At 42.0% G+C, this 21,227-nt stretch overlaps 1 protein-coding gene across 1 annotated transcript; it reads left to right on the forward strand.

The window, feature by feature from the left end:
* Positions 1 to 336: 336 nt before the first annotated feature.
* On the forward strand, positions 337 to 21,017 carry DBX2 (developing brain homeobox 2). The gene is made up of 4 exons (XM_086472393.1): positions 337 to 673; positions 13,499 to 13,594; positions 18,226 to 18,413; positions 20,697 to 21,017. The coding sequence occupies exons 1-4, from the start codon at positions 337 to 339 to the stop codon at positions 21,015 to 21,017; spliced, it is 942 nt and encodes a 313-aa protein (XP_086328519.1).
* Positions 21,018 to 21,227: the final 210 nt, after the last annotated feature.

Raw genomic sequence — 21,227 nt, forward strand, 5'->3', positions numbered from 1 at the left:
GCCAGGACGCGGCCGGGGCCGCTCAGCTCCCCGCCCTACCCCCCTTCCCCCGGGGGGGGGCTGCCGGGCAAGGCGGCATTGTTGGCCGCGTCCATCACTCCCCGTCCCCGGCTGACATAATGAATGCGCTTGGACACACCTTCCAGCCCGGCGAAGAGGCGCGCCGCGTCTCCACGGAGAGCCCCGCCGAGCTCTCCGCTCCGTTCCCTTCAGCCTTCGGGGAGGCGTCCCGCAAGCCCGCCCGGCCCCGTAGCCCGGCGCCCCGTCCCAGCCCAGTGAGGGGCCGCGGCGGCCGGGCTGGGCTGGGCCGGGGCGGGCAGGACAAAAGCCCTCGCTATGGTGCCCAGCGCCCTGTACTGGGACCTGGTGGGCTCCTCGGCTCTTCTCAACCTGCCGGCGGCGCCGGGCTTCGGCAACCTGGGCAAAAGTTTCCTCATCGAGAACTTGTTGCGGGCCGGGGCGCCGCCGAGCCCTGCCCAGCTCCGTCCCCTCCCCGCCAGCCCCGTCCCCCTCAAGCTGTGCCCCGCGGCGGAACAAATCAGCCCCTCAGGGGGTCCCTATCCGACAAGATGGGCTTTTCAAGTGCTTAACCCCTCCGCAGCGGACGGCGGCCGCCTGCCAGCGCGGGCTCCGGCGGTGGAGAGAGGCGGCGTCTTCCCGCCGGCAGCCACAGGTGAGCGCCGGCCCCTTCCCGCGTCCCGCCGCCGGGGAGACGGGACCGAAGGGGCTTCGCGAAGGCTCGGGGACGGCGGCACGGGGAGACGCGGCCGCTCCCCTCCTGCCAGCCGCTCCGACGAGCCCGGAGGCGGCGGGACGCCGTACCCCGCTGGGTGCCCTGCCCGCGGCGCGGTGCTGTTGGCGGGGCTCCGGCGGAGGGCCTCGCCCCGCCGCTGGCGGCGGGACCTCGAGGAGCGGGCGAGGGGCCCGTGGTGAGAGCAGCGGGACGGCGGCTTTGAACGGCGCGGGCCGGCGCACCTGTTGGTGCAGGGAGTGCGCCAAAGCCTTGTGCTGGTAGCGATGAGTGCTTTTGACTGCCCTTAATCGCAGTTTTTTTGGGGCTGCTAGTTCTTCGCGGCCTGAAGGGATGGTAAAAGAGCGTTACCGGCAAGAGGCGCTCCGGGAAGATCTGAAATGCCTGGTTTTGGGAGAAAGGCGAGCGGTTCTGTTCCTCCTCGGTAGCGCGGGAGGCAGCAGCCCCCTCCCCAGGCGCCCCGTCCCATGGGACAGCAAGGGGTGAAGGACCGGGCTCTTCCGACCAAAATGAAGATTAATTCATGCAAAGCAGACATATATCTGGAAGTTTTGACAAAGCCAGAGGCAGGGAGAAAAAAAAAAAAAAAAGCGTTAGAGCTGTGTGGAAGGTCTGTAATTAGCCGTTCGGTCCGGTGTTACCGTGGAAGCCGGCGCTTTACCGGGTGGTGAGGGAAGCGGCTCGTGTGCCGGCGGGCCCGGCTCTCCGGCGGCCCGGCTCTCCGGGCTGCGGGTGTCGGCCGGGCGGGCCCGCGGTAAGGCCTGGCACTGGCCGCCGGGAGACACACAGGCTTACGAAACACGTGCTGTTTCTTGAATGTGCCGGTTTTCATATCGGTGTATTTTGCCTGGGCATGAACGACGTTTTAAGGAATTTTTAGGAATGCGCTCTTCTGTGAGTCGTCGAGCTGACTGAAGTTGAATTCAAAGTTAATTCAGAAAATTTGGTATTAACTTAACCGTCTGTATTGTGGTTTGCCTTTCCGTTATAGTGCATCAATTAATTTCAGTCTTGTGGGATGTTTTCAGAATTTTTATTTATGAACATATGATCTTTAAGGTCCCTTCCAACCCTTCTATGATTCTGTGATCATGCAGTTTTAAATGTACTTAAAATGAAAATCAGACAAGCAACATCGTATTTATTGGAGTAAGACTTTAAGGTGTGAAACCAAAAGGCTTGTTTTGAAAGCAGAATTGATAACAGTTGTTTTCAAACATAATTTTACCTCAATTAAAACGTACAAACTGTTCTGCAAAATCAAACCAGCTTTTGATCCTTTAGCATGCTGTACGTTGGAGGTAGGCAGGAGAGAGTCAAAGAAGTGTACGTCAACATTTCCGAATATTCCAGACCTCAGCTGCCATAAGCATTTTGTTAAGCATATCTATTATATAAACATGTTTATTTTAGACGAATATAGGCCAGGCCAGGAAACAGGACAAGTGTCATCTTTCTGGAATGAGGTGCGTATTCCCCCCCCCCCCCCCCCAAAAATCTCTAGAGAAAACACTACATCTATGTGTACAGAGCACGTGTAAAAGGGGAGGTGGCAGATGCCCCAGCACCCGTTGTATAGGTAAACCTTTTCTAAGTATTACAGAAGTTCCTGAATGCCAAGTGTTTCAAACGCTTGCTTCCAGTATTAGTTCTTTCTTTGATCGGTACTTGTGAACTTAGTGAAGTGTGTCAGGTCTGCTTGGTGTTTTGGAGTCTGATCCTATGTTTTTTCTGATCCCACAGCTCCCAGGGATTTCGGAGGGAGCTTTGGGCAAAAGCACCAGGCTCTTACATTTGAGCAGTGAGAAATACTAGGCTTCCTCATGCATTATGCACTCAGAAAAAAAGTCTCCTGCGAATGTAGAAGATGTACAACAAAGCTGTATATGTGCTAACAGGGATCTACTGATTCTGATCTAACTTACATGTCTTAAAGTGATGAGGGCTCTTGGGTGTCTGAACTTTCCTAAATGTAAATTAGATTGGAACTGGCCTGCTGAGACAGATTTTATGGTTTCTAAGGAGTCTCTTCTCTAGTGTACGCCTACACTGTGCTGGGGGAACCATTCAGGCTGGACACTTGCATTTGTGGGTAAGGCTGGGGTGGTCAGGCTGTGTGCTGTTCCTTGTTTATGCAGTGACAGGTCAAAGGATTATTTTGTCAGAATAAGAATTGTAGCCTTCAGGGACTAATGAAGGTATTTTAACTAAAGAACTAGGTAGGGTTTTTAAATTTACTGGTTTTTTGTGAGTATTCACTGATTTTTCTGAGTTTTTTGAGGGATAAACTCTTTCCTGTTTGAAGCCCCCAAATCACGTGGCGTTTTGGAAAATCTTGGTTTAAGTCTTATTAAAGACTATTGAACATGATAAAGCAAAATTTTGTTTTGTTTTGTTTTTTAATCTTTCTGAACTAGCAAGTGCTTTATAGACCATGCAGGGAATAAAAGTGCTCTAACAAACTAGCTTGGCATAATCCAGGGGTTTTAAAACTAAAAAAAAAAAGCTATAGAAAAGAGAATTGAAAAAATATCAGACTCTTTGGAATCAGTAATCTGTATTGCTCGTGCTGTCTCAAATTCTGGTGAGGTCACCAAAAGTTCTTAGAGAGGAAGGAATACAAAATCACACCAGGGACAGAACTGAATAAGCTGAACCTTTTTACAGTTCCAAAAACAACATGTATCAACAGCACCTACCAAGGAAAGACATGAAGAAAGCACTCCATTTCAGGGTAACTTTTAACACTCCATGGAAGTGCTAAAGAATGAATATCCTGTATTCTCTCTGTGAACTGGAAAACACTTATCAGTGGCAGCAAAGGAGACCAGGTGGGATTGCACCCTTGATCTGGTCCATCTGGTCATGGTAGCATTTCACTTTGAAACTCCTCAGCAGCAGAGTTTTAGGAGCAAGTTTCCATTCTCATAGTTTACAGGTTTCAAAGGATTTAGTTGGACTATTTCAAGTGCTTATCTGCATGTGTATTTTGAGTTCTCAAAAATTATCCAAAATGAAAAGCTGAACAAGTACTGAGAAAGTGTCACATCCTAGATACATCATCTAATGAGTGGGTTCAAAATAAATATCTTTGTGTTGTCTGGGAAATATTTAAATCATCATTTTCCATCATTACGCTAATTTTTTAAAATTAAGTGTAATCAAATCATAGGTTTTAAAAATTAATTTAGTTTATTTTGACTTAAGAGTACAACTGCATGAACGAGCAGCATGTTACATAAAACTTCAGAAGGAAAAACAGAAGGCGCATTGTTGCTATATGATGAACTCACTTGCCTTCTGCAACGGCATGCCAGTTTATACCCAGCCTGGGATTCCTGCAGGGTTTTGTTGCACCTTGAAGCCCAGTGCTGACGATGGAACGCTGAACTGGGCCTGCTGCCTTCAGCTGGCGTGGTAAGCGCTGTGTTTCTGTCTAGCTGAACTGAATTTCTCCGAACCTTTGCGCTATGGGCCTGATTCTTCTCTTTTAAGACTTCTTGCATTGCTAAAGTAAATGCATGATGCTGTCTTCTGCTTTGTGAAAGCTTTGCATACAGTGCGTATTCGTAGCCCTGACTAGCTAAAGCAGTGCAGAATCTGGTTCTGATTTTTAAACACTGGGTGCCCGGACTCTGTTCTTCCTGGCTAAAAGCTGTTTAAAATGCCTTGTTGTAAAGTAGCGTTTCCTGGTGAAACATATTACAGTTATGCAGCTTATACTTACGCTGCCTCTTAAAGGAGGAGGGAAGCTCCAAATAAAAGTTGTGAGCAAACTAATGGACTCTTAAGTGTGGTGGAAGTCCTCAATTTCTGCTTGCTAATCTGGAATTTGGTCCCTCTCCATGTACTCCAGTCATATAATTACCTTCTGGATTAGTTAGGAGACTTGACAGTTTTCCTCAGGGTTTTCTGACATAGGAAAATTAGCTGGAGGGTGCTGAGATGCAGTCTGTTGTAGCACAGGTGCTTTAAAGAGGTCCACTCTGCATCTTTCCTCATGACTTGGTTTCCAGAAGTATTGGCTGACACTAAGTCAGAGTGATCTCCTTGACAAATGCAAAGTTTCTCTGCTACCTGAAATTATTTTCTGAAAATCTCTGTTCTTCTCAAGTAATTTGCCCTGGAGAGTGTTGACAGTGAGTGCTTTACAGCCTCAATATGGTCATTAGTGGTATGACCATGAATATTGGTCATATGTGGCAAGAATCTGGCTTTCTCCTTTAATCTTGGCATTTTGATATATTATTAACAGAGATAGGAAATGGAAAAGTGCGATGAAACAAACAGTGAGATACTTCCATTGCAAAACTTGCTGAAAAACTCAGATTATGGGATTATTGCTTAAAGCATTAGAATACAGTAGAGCAGAATAAAGTACAGTACGTATAACACAAAAGAAAGAATCAGAACACACACAAGAGAAGGTAATTAGAACGAGTATAACATAAACATAAATTTGACTTATAATAATAAACATCCATTCTGTGATACAGATGTAGCTTTTTGTTCTGTAACATTTGAGTACTTTACATTTTAATGCATTTGTCATCACAATGTGGCGGTGAGATAGAAGAGATTTCTACTGTGTAGAGGAGGAGCTGGAACAAAAAGAAATGAGGTGACTTGCTTAAGGTAAGACAAAAACTGGAAGCATTACAGGGAAATAAACCCAAGCCTCCCTCTGCAGGCTAACTCTTTGGACCAGGGTCAGGTTTTTTTTTCCCTCGGGTGATGACAGCAATTCTGTCCTGTAACACTCTTATTTTAATCAATATGCCTTATTGCCCATTTCTAGTAAAATCTCTTGTGTTTCTTTATGACAACAGGAGATACTTGAATTACTGAAATTAAGTGATTTTTAGTAAATAAATGCTTATTAATTATTGATTTCAAACCAACTGGCAGCCAGAGTGTGTCCTCAAGTGACATGTAACACTAACTTTCAGTAAAATAAAAGGCACGAAAGAGCAGAGTGTTTTATCTCAGCTCCCTCTAGGCTTGCATTAGTCTGGAAAGTGCTACCCTCACTCAGGCAACAAGTTGACCAGTAAGTCTCAGGATTTTCGTGTTTTGTCGGTGTTTTCTGGGGATAGAAAGTTTCTTTAGGGTGGGGAGATCTATTTGGAATCTTTTCTTATGCCCTGATTGCGAGGAGAACTGAGACACCGTCACTGTTTTAAAGGTTTGTCTTTGGAGAAGTTTCTGTAAGTATCAGAAATCACAGACTGTGTGCAGCATCTTTTCCTGCTTCCAGTTGACTTTGCGAGCCATTTAATAGAATTAGTTTGGGGTGCCCAGCACACCTTAAGAGTGGCTGCAAAATGGCTTTTAAAGGGCAAATTTTTGTCCTCATTGTAAGGTTACCAGAGCTGGACTGGTGCCAGTTAATCTCTGACCCAGCCACAAGTCTGGTAGTCTGGGCTTGGTAAAGAATACGAGCGTTGGCTGGGCAGTGCTCTTGCCTCTGGCGACAATTGCTATGCTGGCTCTGAGAAAGGAAGAGGATCCTGAGTTTGGCCCTTAGTCAGATTTAAGCACTGCCAGAAGATCTCAGAGCCACACTAGGAAGACAAGTGATGGGGTTTGTAGAAAAGCAATTCACCAAGGGGAAGCTGTGGAATCAATCATGCTTACAGTTAGCGAATTAACTTCTGTAAAATGTATTTTGTCTTGCAGAATGAGCTGGTCCTCTGAAATCTTGTAGTACATTCTTCGTGTTTTTAGGAAACACATGAATAAGGATTAATCTCATAAGGCGAGTTCTATACTTAAGTGCAGATCTCGGGTTTCATTGTACTGTGATTTTTTTTTTTTTTTTTTTTTTTTTTTTTTTGCATTAACAAATCACCCTGAATTTTGGAATGCAAGTTCTTTGCCTCCATTGCCCACTGAAGGTGTTATGCATTCTTGTGTAATGCAGCTCTGCAAAATAACTCTTACTGTGATTTTCCAAGTAGTACTTTTGTGGTCAATTATGGCATTGGAAATTGGACATTAGGAAAAAATCCTATAATATGAGAGTGGTGGATCTGGGAACAGGTTGCCCAGATAGCTAGTGGAAGCCCCATCCCTGGAGACATTCAAGGTCAGGCTTGATGGGGCTCTGAGCAACCTGACCTAGTTAGAGATGTCCCTGCTTATGGTAGGGGGGTTGGAGTAGATGGCCTTTAGGGGTCCCTTCTGACCCAGTACATTCTGTGATTCTATGATTCTATGACCCATAGCAGAATTGGGAAGGTAATATTTTCAAAATGAGAACAAGTGCAGGTATATCAAGCAGTAGGAGGTAGTTTCAATGTCAGATATGTAGACCCCAATCTTTATAAAATTAGGCACCTAAATATTTTCAGTAACCTGTGCTATGTTTCTTTGAGGTGGGTCATCATGTTGGAGAAGTGGCCTTTGCTTTGTGCTGAAAAGCTCATGAAAATTTCCCTTGAGAGGCTGGCTGTTTCTGAAGTTACAGCACATAATTCTCTTGAGGTATTTTGTATGTATGTTGAGGATTTTACCTTTTCCTCTTGGACAATTTGGTGTTGTTTGTTGAAGTCCCCACCCCTGGAATCTTGTGACTAAGTGGGTGTCTCAAATTTCAACTTGAAAAAGTCTTTCCTTGTACAAATGTAAAAAGACTAAAAACCTCACGTGTTAAAAAACAGGAAAAAGAATTAACCGTTTGTTATTTTTTGATTCTAACAATGTTTAGTCAGTCTTGAGGCTTTTGCCTGATTGCTGCTGGCAATACTGCAACAAGTAAAGGCTGGTGCAGGTAGGAAATTTTAGCTAATAGTGCATAGCACTGGAATAAACAGTACATTTTGGCCTATTGTAAGATTTCAAATTATGGCTGCAACAATGAAAAACCGATGAATTGTCCTCTTGGAGCATATGACCCTAATTTTGCCTTGCTTGAGGAAATTATTTCTAAACAAATTGTAGTATGTTGGAAATCAAAGAAAATAATTTTAGTGCCTTTGTGGCTGAATTTTACAAATTTTTACAGAGTTTTTATGGCTGTACAGATGACTGTATTCTTTTGATGTTACCTATGAAGGATAAGAAGAATATCATAGTCATTCAGCTGTTTAATAAAAAATAGATTTCTTGTCTAATCCATAGTTGATGCAGAGAGACACCTCCAGAGGGTGACACAACTTACCTTCTTAGACGTCTGTTTTAATGTGATGAGTCATTATATAGAGCTACTTATCTTGTGTCATTGACTGTAAAGGAGGCCCAGACAAGGAGCTTAGACAACACACTGAACTTTTAGACAGAGAAGTGACAGTAATGCCCCTTTTGTCAAGAACTGGTAAGTAGAGAGTGCTGGAGCACGCTAGTGCATAGGTGTCATGAAGAAGGAGGACAAAGCCAGAGACAAAGCTGGTAAATCCACAGCTTTCCAGATCTTCCTTCTCAATAGCAAGGCTGCATACACGGCATGGAGAGGGCAGAAGCCATCTTTACTGCTGACACCAGGAGACCCATGGAGTCTTTGGCAAATGGTGTGGGGTTTGGTCGTTGCTTTGGGTTGTCACAGAGTTGAAATCTGACAGTGCATTGTCACCAGCTTGAGGCACCCATGTTTTCTCAGGCAGAGAAAAACATGTACAGTCAATCATGCCCTGATGAAGGCGTGTGGATGAGGCCTCTGAAAATTGACGGTGATTCATGTGATCTCAGCTAATCCACAGCATGACTCTGACAGCCACTGCATTGCTAAAGATGTAAGGAAACGATGATCATGCTGTTAGCACCTTTCAAGACCTTTTTGGTGTGACTATGCTAATTTTTGAAAGGCCCGCTGAGACCCAACATAAAAATGCAAACCCTCTTGTCACGTCAGCCTTTTGTGCAGGTTTTAAAAATATGTATTTAGAACGTCAAAACCCTTTCTATGAATGTTTGCCAGTATTTTAAAACTGATCTGTGTATGCCACTTTGGTCTGCCTTTTTGGCTTGACTTCCTTTGAGCATTCATGCAGTCGTGTTTTACAGGAATGAATGGGAAGCGAATAGACAGTGGCTTTGGGAGTGCAGGAAAGCCAGCTCTGTACCACAGGCTCTTGCAGTAAGTTTTGCCATGTCCGTGTTGTGGTGACTGCCTTTGGTGGGATGTGGCAGTGGCTGTTGCTTCCTTCTCATGGCCAGGGGTCCCCCTTCAGCTGGCTGAAATGCTTTGGGGGTGCACAACGGCTGCTTGAACATTGCATACTAAACACAATAACTGCTGGGGAGAGAGCCACAGTTCATTGTGAGGCCCAGGGCTTGTGGTTCAGAAGCAGAAATGGTGCCATGTGGCTCAGCTGGACCACTAACCTGGCAGAGCAGCTGCTGGACTATTTTCAGGGAGCTCTTCATGACATGAAACTTCCCTGCAGCTTTGCAAAAGCCTGCTTTAATCATTGCCAGGGTAGGAAATTGCAGTTTACTTGTGCCACTTCATGGGCACAAACCATCCGAGGTTCTCGGAGGAAATGCAGTCATTTTACTGACAATATTTTTAATTTGCCTACTAGGGCTGGAGCCTGGGCACCACTGTGGAAAGCAGTTCATGTGAGCTTAGCAATACTCGGAGAATTGAAGTGTTCATGCAGCTTGAGGTCTGTCTGTTCCTGTGCATAGTGTTTCTTGTTAGCTGGCTTTAGGCAGTTTTCTGAATCATTCTTTGGAAGTGTTTCAGCTCTCTTCACAGGTTTATACCACATTTTTATCAGTTAGCTTTAAAAAAAACCCAACAAACTAACAGCATATGCAGTGAAGGAGCCCTGTGTGGGTAATACCAGAAATTTACCATCCGTTCACTTGTCCTCAATAACCATTTTTCATTCACCCCTTTGCCCTTTCCTGCAGGCTAATGGCCTCCACTGTTCCTTGAGTCATTTCACAACACTAGGATTAGGAAAAGCAAACAGTGTCTTTAATAATAAGCCATTTTAAAATTACATGTCCCTTTGAACTGAATTGTACTTGGGAATCTTGCTCTGAAAATGGTGGATAGTTGGAAGGAAAGCTTCTGGTTCCACAGTCGGCATGACTTTTTAGTATGGGAGGGCTTTTGAATTTAGGCTCTCTTCAGAGCTGGCACTATATTTTAAAATACCAGTGTCTGAGCTAATCTCTGAGTTTTAGCACTAGATGAGCTTGAGGTCCTTTTGCATGTTCAGTATTTTATTATCTGTTCATAAAATGCTTTTTATTTACAAAGCTGAATGTAAATGAGCATTATTACTAAAATTTTGCATGCAGCAACAGTCTTGACAGAATTTACCTTTTGTGAAAAAATTATTTAATTTAAGATATTTCATAATTTTATATTTATGACCCAATAAATTTTCTTTTAAAGCATATAATACAATTTTAGAGGTGCCAAAAGGCACTTATACTATACTCTGATATTTCATTTTCATGCATCTGTGAAGCTAAACCTGTAAAATCTGACTCTTGTGAAACGCTTAGTTCCACACAATCTCTGTTTTTATGAAATGGGAATGCAAAGCAGAAAAAGAATCAAGTATCTTGAATACAAATGGTTAGGATTTGATCCCTGGTTAATGTGTGCTCCTCGTGGCTGGAAGCAACAGCTACTTTTTGGTTACTGTGTGCATCACTCTGGCCAATAAATACAGAACTAATATTCTGACATTTCAGCAATTTTTAGCCTTATGTGAACAACAAACAATGTTTGCTTCAGATCGCTTGACCAACTAATACTGGTAGAGTGGCCGTCATATATATGAACAGAACATAAAAGCAATAGGCAATGCTTTCTGTATATTGCCCTCAGCATTGATAGGTATTGTGTCATTCCTTCAGGTACAATTGCAGTATAATTCTGAAATATTTATACGGTAAATATATAATTTTTCTCTGAGCAATTTTCATTCTGTTAATGCAGTTTCATGCAGACAGTGGAAGCCATTTGATGCGATGAATATTCTCTGTTGTTTCTATCAAAGATAAAAAATACGCTTGGATGTGTTAGGTTGAAGCATTAACATTTTTCTCTACATAGAGCTCCCAAGGTAGAGTTGAGTATCCTTGGAGTATGCCAGATTTTTTTACTGATACAACTCTAACTACTACACATTGGTTTGAGTGCAACTGCTTCAGCAGATGTGACCTGGGGATGTGGTTTGATATACTTAATGTAGAATTCATCGTGCATTAGTGTGGTTGGAGCACATTAAAGAAGTTTATCAACTAGACATATGTGTTGGCTATAGGTTTAGGGAGACATAATGCCATTGTTTATTCCACAGGATCTAGAATAAATCAGTCTTGAGAAATGGTCTCAGGAACCATATGACGATATTACCTGCATTTTATTTCTTAAGCAAATGTTCTGCCTTAAAGGGATATGCACAATGCAGGCAGAAAAGACAGCAGTTGCTTGAGGGGATTAAATAAAATGCACAAGAAAGCCGGAAGCATGATTTCCACCTACTTGAACAGAATTAGTGGCAAGATCTTTTCTGTTTGTATCATGGTGCTGTGCTAGTGCATGAAATCATTGCCAGCAACATTTGTGGCTTGTTCAGAGTTTCTTTAAGTGAAACATCTCAAGTTTTGACCCTCATCAGTCTCCTGACCTTTATGCTTGCAGCTTGCTTGTTGAGAGATTTCGTGAATGGAGAAAACCTCTCCTTTGCTATTCCTTTATCTTGTATTTGGAGAACATGCTATCTGTCTGAAGCAATAGCTTCAGTCCTGATTTATCCAGATATCTGGTGGCTGTATCTCCTATCGTTGTGGACACAACATTATCAAAAAAGAGTGAGGAACTGGAGATAGTTAAGAAACCATAACAGGGAATATCAAGGACAGCCCAACATGTCTGACAAAAATCGTACAGCGTGAATAAGGTGCTGGAGCAATGGTTAAAGGGAACAAGGCATTATGGCAGCCAAGGAATATGGAGACGTGTGAAAAGGAAGTGAAGGAATTGAGTGTGGCACCTTCTGTATACTGAATTGTATTTTTAGAAGTGGAAAGTTTTACCTGGATGTAAGGGAAACTTGATGATAGCATGAGGAATGTGGCTCCCAAGGAAAGGAGGAAAAGCTCTTCACCTGGGAGTTTGGGAACTGCAGCAGATAAAATGTTAGCAGCAGATAAAAGATATTGTCAAGAACAAGTTCTCATGTTCAGGAGGATGGCTGAGATTATCTGGCAGGTCTTTACCTTCTCCATCTCCTGTGCTTCTTCAGTTAGTCAAATGCTTTCCAACTCATACACCCCACCAGCTGCATTGAAGCTCCTTGGATACATAAGGTAGGTAATACTTGGCTGCATGCTCTTGGCTGTTTTAAGCTCGTTAGTACATAGTTCCGCATTTGATGGACTCATGTGGAAGAGAAGCTTTAGAATACTAATACCTGATGTAGGTCATTCCGTTTTGTAAATGTTTTGCAAGCATACAGCTCAAATATAGGCAGTTAGTTCCTCTTGGAGTATATTTATGTATGTATATATATATATGTATGACTTAATATGTACAACCTAATTTTGGGTGATTTTAATTTTTAATTTCAGTTGGAAAACCTTTTGAAATTAACAACATGGCTTAGGTAAATTTGTCTATTTATCTTTCTTCCTGATTATTGATTTCTAATTTTTTTTTTAATCTAGATATGCAGTTACTTCTTTCTTTTTTTTAATAATCAGGTAATTTCTAGAGATTTGAACAAACTACAGTACAGGGTCTAGATCTGTTTATTTTCTGACTAAACCAAAACGGAAAGGTGACATAAGTGCTTTGATGCTGATCATGTTTTGATGCTAATCACAGTTCTGGCAAGCGTGATAGATCTCTTTTCAGAAGACAAAAATATTCCAAGTTTCGTGGTTGACTAGTATGAGCAGAAACTAAAAGGTGATTAAGATTAATGGAAAAGCTCATGAGCTTTATAGAAAAAAAAATAAAGGGTTTATTAAGCAGTGACCTTTCCAAGATTTGAAGCACGTTTTAGACGTAACAGAGACTTTCGATTCATTGGTTCAAAAAATTCTACAGAAATTTTACCAAAGCTTACCTAATTCCGTGGGTTGATTTTTGCCTTTTTTTTTTTTCTTTTTTTAATTGTGTTAAGCAGAGCCTTCTTCAGCAAGTGGTTTATTTACATTTGCAGCACTTTCCCAGCAAGAACAAGTTTCCTGTCAGGATAGCAGAATCAGGCCCTGTAGTTTGTGCCTGTAGAGCTCAGCTGGATCGTCTCATTGCATTTTATAGAATTTATTCATAAAGGTTTCTTATTATAGACCTTATTGGTTTGAGTACCAATAACAGCATTGGAGTACAAGCAGAAGAGACAAGATTCACTTCTAGATTCTGTTTTTCTAGGATATGGTGCTTACTAGTGTTAATTAAAATAACTTTCTCAGATGCATTATGCTCATTGTTTCAACAATGTATTATTGAAACAACGCGTTCATTACCAATATTTAGGACCCCCCTAATTATAGCAATTACAGAAGTGAATTTCAAATCTGCAGAGTTCCATTCTTATGATAAATATATCATGAGTTTCTCATATTATAGTTAAGCTACATGTAAAATAACCTTGCTAAATTAAAGAGCAATTACTTGGTTTATCATTGTTTGCCTTAAAATTATCACCATCTTGAAAAAAGGAAAAAGAACTTGTGGGGCAGGACTTTACACACTGACTTTTTGGAGGACCGTTGTTATGAATATCAGCTAAGCTCAATGGATAATCAATTAGATCTATGCTTTCTTTGCAGCTCTTTCCAAACACTTTTTTCTCCGAGCCCCGCCATTCTACTCAGCATGCTGTGGTGGGTCCTGTCAGCACCCGGCATCCCCCACTGCTTTTCCAAGTAAGTTTTTATGCTTCATCAGTAATGCTTGAGTTACTCTGTAAACCAAAGCAGCAGGATTTAATGTGTTCTGGAAAACTAATTGGTGATGCAATGGCAGCAGCTAATTCCTTAGTAAAATCACAGCAATCCCATTCAGAGGACTTCCAAAGATTTATCAAACTTAAGTACACTGAGCAATTGTGAGGGGTTTCTAATGGCTTTGAGACACCCAGACAGAGCTAACCTAGGAAAGCTCCTTGTTTTCGGTTTGCTAGAAAAGATTCTTTAAAATCAGTAACTCTTTTAAAAATCTGTGTCAATAAACATTTGCAAATAAGAAAAGAAAAGAGGTGAAAGATCTTAAAATGGATGCTGCATTTTAATGTCTGTTAGGGATAAATTACGATTCAGGAAGCCCTAGCATTATTTAAATAAAACAGTCATTCTTTTCGTAGCAGTTAAATGCATGCACATGCTTAATTTGTTTTTATTTTTTAATTATAATGTAAAAAATGGAAGAAGTAAGTTGAATAGAATTTTGGCCAGTATACACTGTACATTCAGGATTAAGACCTGGAACACACTTCCATTTAATCCAAATCTAAATTTAACCTTGATTGGGAAGTTTGCATGCCCTAGTGTAAGAATGGATATTCCTGATTTTACCTGTTTATGGCTCAGAAATACAAACAGAAGAAGCGTTTCTTTGTCTTTCAAAACATTGTGTGTCAAATCCAAATGAAAATTGGAGCTTATGCATGCTCTAGCATATACTTTTTTATCAGAGTTGCATTCAAACCCTTCCTGACTATGTGCATGTGTTTTATGAATGTTTCAGAAGGGCTGTTGCTAAGTTGAATGATTCTTGACAAGTGAGGCAGCAAATGCTGGCAGTTTAATGAGCTGCAAGTTTCTGAGCACCTCTTTAGGGGGCTGACACTTTCCCACAGAGCGTTTTACATGGCCTCGGCTCTCCCACAATGGCTGACAGCACCATGACCAATCACCACTTTCACTTTACTCATCCACACGCGACCTCACCACAATTTTTCACTGTGCAGATGAACTTTAGGAACCATTTCACATTGAAAAGGCCTGGGCAAGGGTCAGTTGCCCTTTTGTATGGCCATAAAGCAATACTCTATGTGCCAGTCTTTTCTCCTGTCTCACATTCCAAGAGATTTTCTGGACACCATTTAAAGCACTTGACTGAAAAATAAAGCAGTGAATGAAACTGACTTTTATAGACTCATTCTAGCTCATCTTCCCATATAACCCTGTCTACCTGAAAAGGGATTTAGTGGATGAGCTGAGTGTATACAGGGACTTGCTGAATACATAGGCCCATTATCAACTGTGGGGATTGTTTATTAACCAGGACTGATACACTACTATTTTGGAAGTGACCTATTAATTGTCCATTTAACTAGAATGTATTGAATTCAAATGAAAAAATGGAAACCATGACTAAAGCTTTTACTTGCTCCTTCAAGGTGGTCTCTGCCATGAAGGCAAATGAAGATTGTTCCACAGATTAAGAGGACATTTATCACTATATATTAGGATACAAAGGAAAGACTTAGAAAAAACCCAAAGGAAAACAAAAATGAAACCAGCAACATAGGAAATAGTTGGTAACAGATTCACATTTATGTCAACAGAACACTAAACCTTTTGATGCACGTTCAGAGCAACAGGCTGCAAACTGACTTACTTCATTTTGATGGAATTGTTGAAATGTATGAACGACTGCCTATCCTGCTGTACTGAAAAATCCTTTAATGCACAAACTGAAATTTAGGTTTTGCGTGAGCAGTCGGAATGCATTTTAGAATATGGGGTGTTCTTAAAAAAATTGTCTAGGCTGGTCAGTTGGGGGTGAGTATTCATTATCCCAAACACGAATTTCAAATTTTTTGACCTAGTGGATGTTTGCTAATGCTTCTGAGCATTCTGCTCATCATTAAATTTTGTTTAGTTAATCTTTTAAAATTGATCATATACTGTGCCTTGGAGCGTGTAGATTCTTCACTATTAAGTTATTCTAATACAGGTGTTAAGCTGTACCCTGCGTACTGCCTGTGTGGGAATTAATTGGTGCCTTGGGGCTCTGGCAGGAGGTTGTTTCTTTGCTGATTGACTGTTAACAACCAGCCAGGCAAGACAAAGTTTAAGGGGTCACATAATCTGGCGTCCTCTGTCCTTGGCTGACAACTCTATTGTGGAATGGAGGCCAGGAGGCAAGGACCAGCCCTGTTATGCCTCTTCCCTTGCTGGTGTCTCCCATGGTGGGGATGAGAGAAGGTAGCAGCTCTTCTGCTGTCTGACTGTACCTTCCAGAAAACTTGGGAATGGCTGATGATTCATCAGAAACTACTTGGAGGCTACCTCGAAAAAGCTATCTAAATTCACCAAATTCGGTCAAGAAGGAGAGAAAATGTGCTTGAGGAAGAAGCACCAGGGTTTGCCCCTGGCTTTGTGGGCAAGATGGGAGCTTGGGGTGGGGGTTATGAGGGGGCTATGCACACCTCAGAGATACATGAACCTGGCATGTCCTTTGCAGAAACTTTTGTTCTGCAGCTAGTTTGTTTTTGTTTGGATGGAGTCTGACTGTGTCTCACTGTGTAATATAAATATCAGGACAGTAACCAGTAGGTTATGATTTTTGTATCTTGTCTCAGATATGATTTTGAAAATTAAAATACATCTGTATAAATTTTGACTTACTTATACTGTAAGATTTTAAATCATAATAATTACTTTTTGCCACAGGCTGTTATGAGGGATAGATATAAAGATGGGTTCTTAAAGTGTAGAAAAATTCAAGAAAGGCATGTCTAGCAGAATGCAATGGTCCCTAAATCAGTAATGTTTCACAGTGGCATTGTATTTTAGGGAAGGATTATTGTATACTTGCTCAGCTTCTGATACTCTTCCTCTGCTGGTCACAGCTGGAGGCAGGAAACAGGAGTAACGTATGTAATATCAAGGCAGTCACACGTGCACCACAAAAGTATTTAGTCAACTTTGCAAGACATACATGTGCACACTTCAGTTTCTCATCGTTATACATACACAGTTCTGCAATATCCTCAGTCTATCTGTATTTGTTTCTCTGAGGGTGTTTAAAGGTGCACATACCCACATGTATAGCATACAGAGGTTGAAATGTGGTGTAGCCCCAAGGAACGGTTTGTGGAAGCTGCATCTGGATTTAATTAGTATTTTCAAGAGCACTATATGTATGGAAAAAAAGTATTTAATTCCCCCCCTCCCCCAGTTACAGCTGACTAGAATAGATAGACTTTTTTCACCAAAAAACGTGAAGTCTTTTAGGGAATCTGCTTTACATGGGGAATTTGCCATTGGCTTTGATAGGGAAACAATCAGATGCTTGATAGACACTGAACAGCAGCACACCTTTGCAGCTGCTGTAACTGTCAACCAGGATGGCAATCTTGGCCCGTGTACATGGGAAGACGGGCAGCAGGAGGACAGCTGGCACCTTTGGAGTCTGAATTGCGCACGATACAAACTAAAGCCACCTTCGTGGCCGCCCTCCTACAGAAATATTTTAGGTGTCAGTGGCTATAGAGCTATGGCAGAGGTTTCTCAGTCAAAGTGCAGCTTTTTCCTGGCTTGCTTGAAACTGCCCCGTGCAACTATCACATGGTGAGGGGCCCTATTCCACTGGCCTCTGGTACTGCTCCCTGGGCAAACGTTTGGGGAAGCTGGGAGTGCTGGAGACGTACCAAGCCTCACCAGGGGCTGCTCCCCGTACACCACATCCTTCTAGGGCAGAGGGAGCATGGGGAAGTATTTTGGCTTTAGGCTTTATTGGGTGTGAGGATGGCAAGAGATTTATCTGGATTTGGGTTTTTTGTGCTCTTTCTGAGGCCAATGAAGGGGCAATGTGAACTACTTCTCTACTGCAGCTCTGTCCCCCAGTTTTGAGGCTGTTTTCCAGAGTAGGGTTCCCTCTAGGTGTGGATCAAGGGGATGTGACTGGCATCATTGAAAACTGCCCTCCCAGGGCTTGCCATGAGGTGTCAAAGGATTAGAAACAAGGCTGAAAGGAGTAAGTCCAAGTACTCCCCAAATCCCCTAATAAAGAAATTGCTGCTGTTTCCAGAATAAGTAAGTGAATGGCCAGGGATTCTCTGAGATATAGTTCACTCTGAAAGCCTTTCGTTGGTAAACAAAACTAAAGAAAGCCTATTTAGTTTCTTTTGAATTAGTATTACAGACCACTTTTATCTGATTCTGCATTTCACACAAGGAGAAAAGAAACTCCTAGGAAAACTTACTGCAGTTTACTCAGTGATGATGATGGGCAAAGGGAAGTGGAGAAGTTTTTCCTTGACTATATTTGAATTTTGCAGTATCGTGGGCCCTGTGTTAATGTTCCTCTATGAACTCATCTGATTTACTTTTTACCATGTCAAGGGGAGACTCATGACCACTGACAACACCTTTAGATCCAAGTGAGGCTTTAGTCCTTGATAAACATGACCAAAGCATTACGACACACTTATAACACCAACAAATCAAAAGTGGGACAGCAGTCTGCTAGCATTATAATTAACAGCACTTAATATTTCTCTGATATGTGTTATATAATATGTGAAACTCTCCTCCGTTTCCACTAGGAGAGGAAAGCGTGCTGCCTCTTCTGACCCAGGAGTCCAACTCCAAAGGCCGGAGAGGTATATTAAGAAGAGCTGTCTTTTCCGAAGACCAGAGGAAAGCTTTGGAGAAAATGTTTCAGAAGCAGAAGTATATTAGTAAAACAGACAGGAAGAAACTGGCCATTAACCTGGGTCTAAAGGAGTCTCAGGTAAGGAATGACAGAACATCTGTGACTTTCTGTCTTTTTGAAGAAAAATCTTTAAAATGGCTTTGCAGGAGGAAAATAGAACAACACAAGGGCAGCCCTGAGCTCCTTCACTGAGCAAAGACCTCAGTAAATCAATGGCAGTTTTACCAAGGCATGCTTGAACAGCTTCCTTGTTTATTTCCTGAAGGTGTACATTCAAAAGTTGATCGCTCCATTTTCACACAAAATGGGAGAGACGTGACCTCTGCATTTCATTTCCAACTCTTATTTTGCTGTCTGACAGAGCCCCCTCAGGAGTTTGGGGTAGGGAGCTACGCTCCATCCCACTGCCTGATGGGCAGTGATCCAGGCAGTAAACAGCAGAGCATAGAGCCCTCCTGCATTCCTCTGAGCACCCTTTGCACTCGCAGATGAACAGCTAGTGACAGTGCAATCAACAGCACTTGCTCTGAAACCGTGCTGCCCCAACAGACAGGCAACCATCCCTAGAGAAAGCAGCTTAGCTGCACAAGGAGAGAGATCCTCAGAGCTCAGAGGAACTGTAGAAAGACAAATTTTGCAGGGTGACCTTCTAAAATGCTCCCACTTGCCAATTCACATTTCATGGGATTTTTACATGAGTCTGAGTTGGCCTACTGCAGGACTTTAGTTTAGCTGGGGGTCTAATACGTCCAGTGAGCTGTTCTAACTGAATGAGTACGTTAATGGTGGTGCTGAGCAGCAGTAGCCCAATCTGGAATCTCAGGGGCCTGACCTAGCTGCAGATAAAACAAAGGAAAAGTTCCTGACTTGAAGAGCACAAAACCTGAAAGAAACTGGAAAAAAACGTTTGTGAGGGCATGTGACAGCAGAAAGTGAACATGGTAGCCGCTGGCAGGTGGGATTTTGAAGGTGCTGGAGTAGAGGCAGATCTCTAGAGTACAGCTGAAAGAGAGTGAGAGAGAGTGAAAGTACAGTTGTATTTCTTTGCATGCAGCAGGGGTGACAGTGCTTGAGATACGTGTGGCACAGTCAGTGGTCTCTGACTTTACTGCAAGCACTGCAACTATAAATGGAAAAAGAAGCAGGGTGTGGTGCTTTTCAGTGTGATGAACAGAGCTGTAATCTCTGCAGGATAAACTATTTCAATGAAAATGTACAATTACACTTACCAGCGTGCTGCTTAAAATTTCCCAAGATGTAGTCAAATTCCTATTGTTACAATTATTTCCTTGAGGTTTTTATTCTGTGCTCTTGATATTCAAGAGAGCCGAGGGGAGTAAAAAATAGTGAAATGACACATAGATAACAGCTACCACTACAGGAAAATAATGTCATGATAATGATAGACCAGATAGTATCTATGTCTTTTTTTTTTTTTTTTTTTTTTATTTTTATTTTCTTCTCATGGAAGGAAGAGCTGTTGCCGTGAAGGTTACTTTAATTTTTTGACCAGTTGTGCTGAAAGAACAGTACCTCACATCTAAGGCAATGGTTCTCAAACTTTGAAAGCATAGCCCCTTTGTCTTCGTATTGAGTACCTGAATACTAGAATTAAATGCAAATATTTAAGGGAAAATAGAACAAAATCTGAGTAATTTGATTGATCCCCCTCCCCATTTCTTCTCTTTATGTAAACCAGTTCCCAGATGTCTATTTCCCCAAGCTTTTCCCAGCATTTCATAAATGCTGGTGAACACTTGTGATCAAGCTTTGCAACTCTGAGTTTTTGAAAGACTGATTTTTCTCTCAAAAGCACATGGATTCTAGGCAACTCCTGGAAAACTGTAGTCAGGCAGACAAAATGTCTTTAAATCCTCACTACTGTGTGATATGTCATAACATGCATTTTGAAGCTGTATGGCCAAGCTGGTTTTAGCTATGCTTGTGAATGGAACAGTCATAATTCTTAAAGCCTCTTTTAAATAGAGGGCTTCACGTTGCCCGTAATATCACTCATTTTTGTTAATGGCAATGCTAATGTACTCTGAGAATCCTTTTCTGTCTAGAAGGATGTTGTTATAGGAAATTGATCAATCCCTAGCCACTGGGCTGTCCTTTTTCCAGTCTATGCCAAATAATACCTGTTTGAGGTGGTAAAAGTCAAGGAGAGCATTTGGCCCAGCTGTAGTAAATAGTGATGGGAAAATCCTCAATGTCAATCAGTCAGCTTCACTGGATCTACTATAACAGTGAATAAGGAAGGAACATGAAACTAAGGTGTTGGAAAGAAAAAAAAACCTTGTTAGAGCAAAGTTGTTTAAAGAAAAGAATGGTAATAAACTCTCATTAACTTGCAAACAGGTGAAAATTTGGTTTCAGAATCGAAGGATGAAATGGCGAAACTCCAAAGAAAAAGAAGTGCTTTCAAACAGGTGCCTCCAAGAAGAAGGTCTTCAGGAGAACTACCTCTCACGATCCACCATGAATTTTACCTCCCCGTGCCCATCTGTGTGGGAAGTGTCTCAGGAGCAGGCAAGTCCAAGGTGGAGGGAGAATTCTCCAGGAAATTCTGAAAGACTGACTAGTACACAACCACCTCCAAGAGCAAATTCATCGCAGAGCCCACTGTATTTGTATCCTGACCAAGACACTGCAAATAAGGCAGTTACATCATCAGCTTAAGGAAATAGGGGCAGTTTGTAAATTGAGTGGAGAGCACAGGCTTCAAATGAGCAGTCTTTTAAGACTAACAATATTTGGACGTCGTAAAGCTAACTAGTTTATGCCTCATAAATTTGCTAAAGTCTAACACCATGAAAATGACAAACAACTAATGATTTAAGAAGTATTCTTCAATACTCAGTCTTCTCTTCTGTCTTTTCCAGTCTTGTA

This window comes from Leptosomus discolor, chromosome 1 (genome assembly GCF_034619465.1).
Source record: "Leptosomus discolor isolate bLepDis1 chromosome 1, bLepDis1.hap2, whole genome shotgun sequence".
NCBI classification, from domain to species: Eukaryota; Metazoa; Chordata; class Aves; order Leptosomiformes; family Leptosomidae; genus Leptosomus; species Leptosomus discolor.

Excerpts from the sequence above, each read along its gene's own strand:
- DBX2 (XM_086472393.1), top strand. The coding sequence starts at position 337 with ATGGTGCCCAGCGCCCTGTACTGGGACCTGGTGGGCTCCTCGGCTCTT. Across the intron at positions 674-13,498 it reads CTTCCCGCCGGCAGCCACAG|CTCTTTCCAAACACTTTTTT; the intron begins GTGAGCGCCGGC and ends CTTTCTTTGCAG. Across the intron at positions 18,414-20,696 it reads TGGGTCTAAAGGAGTCTCAG|GTGAAAATTTGGTTTCAGAA; the intron begins GTAAGGAATGAC and ends ACTTGCAAACAG.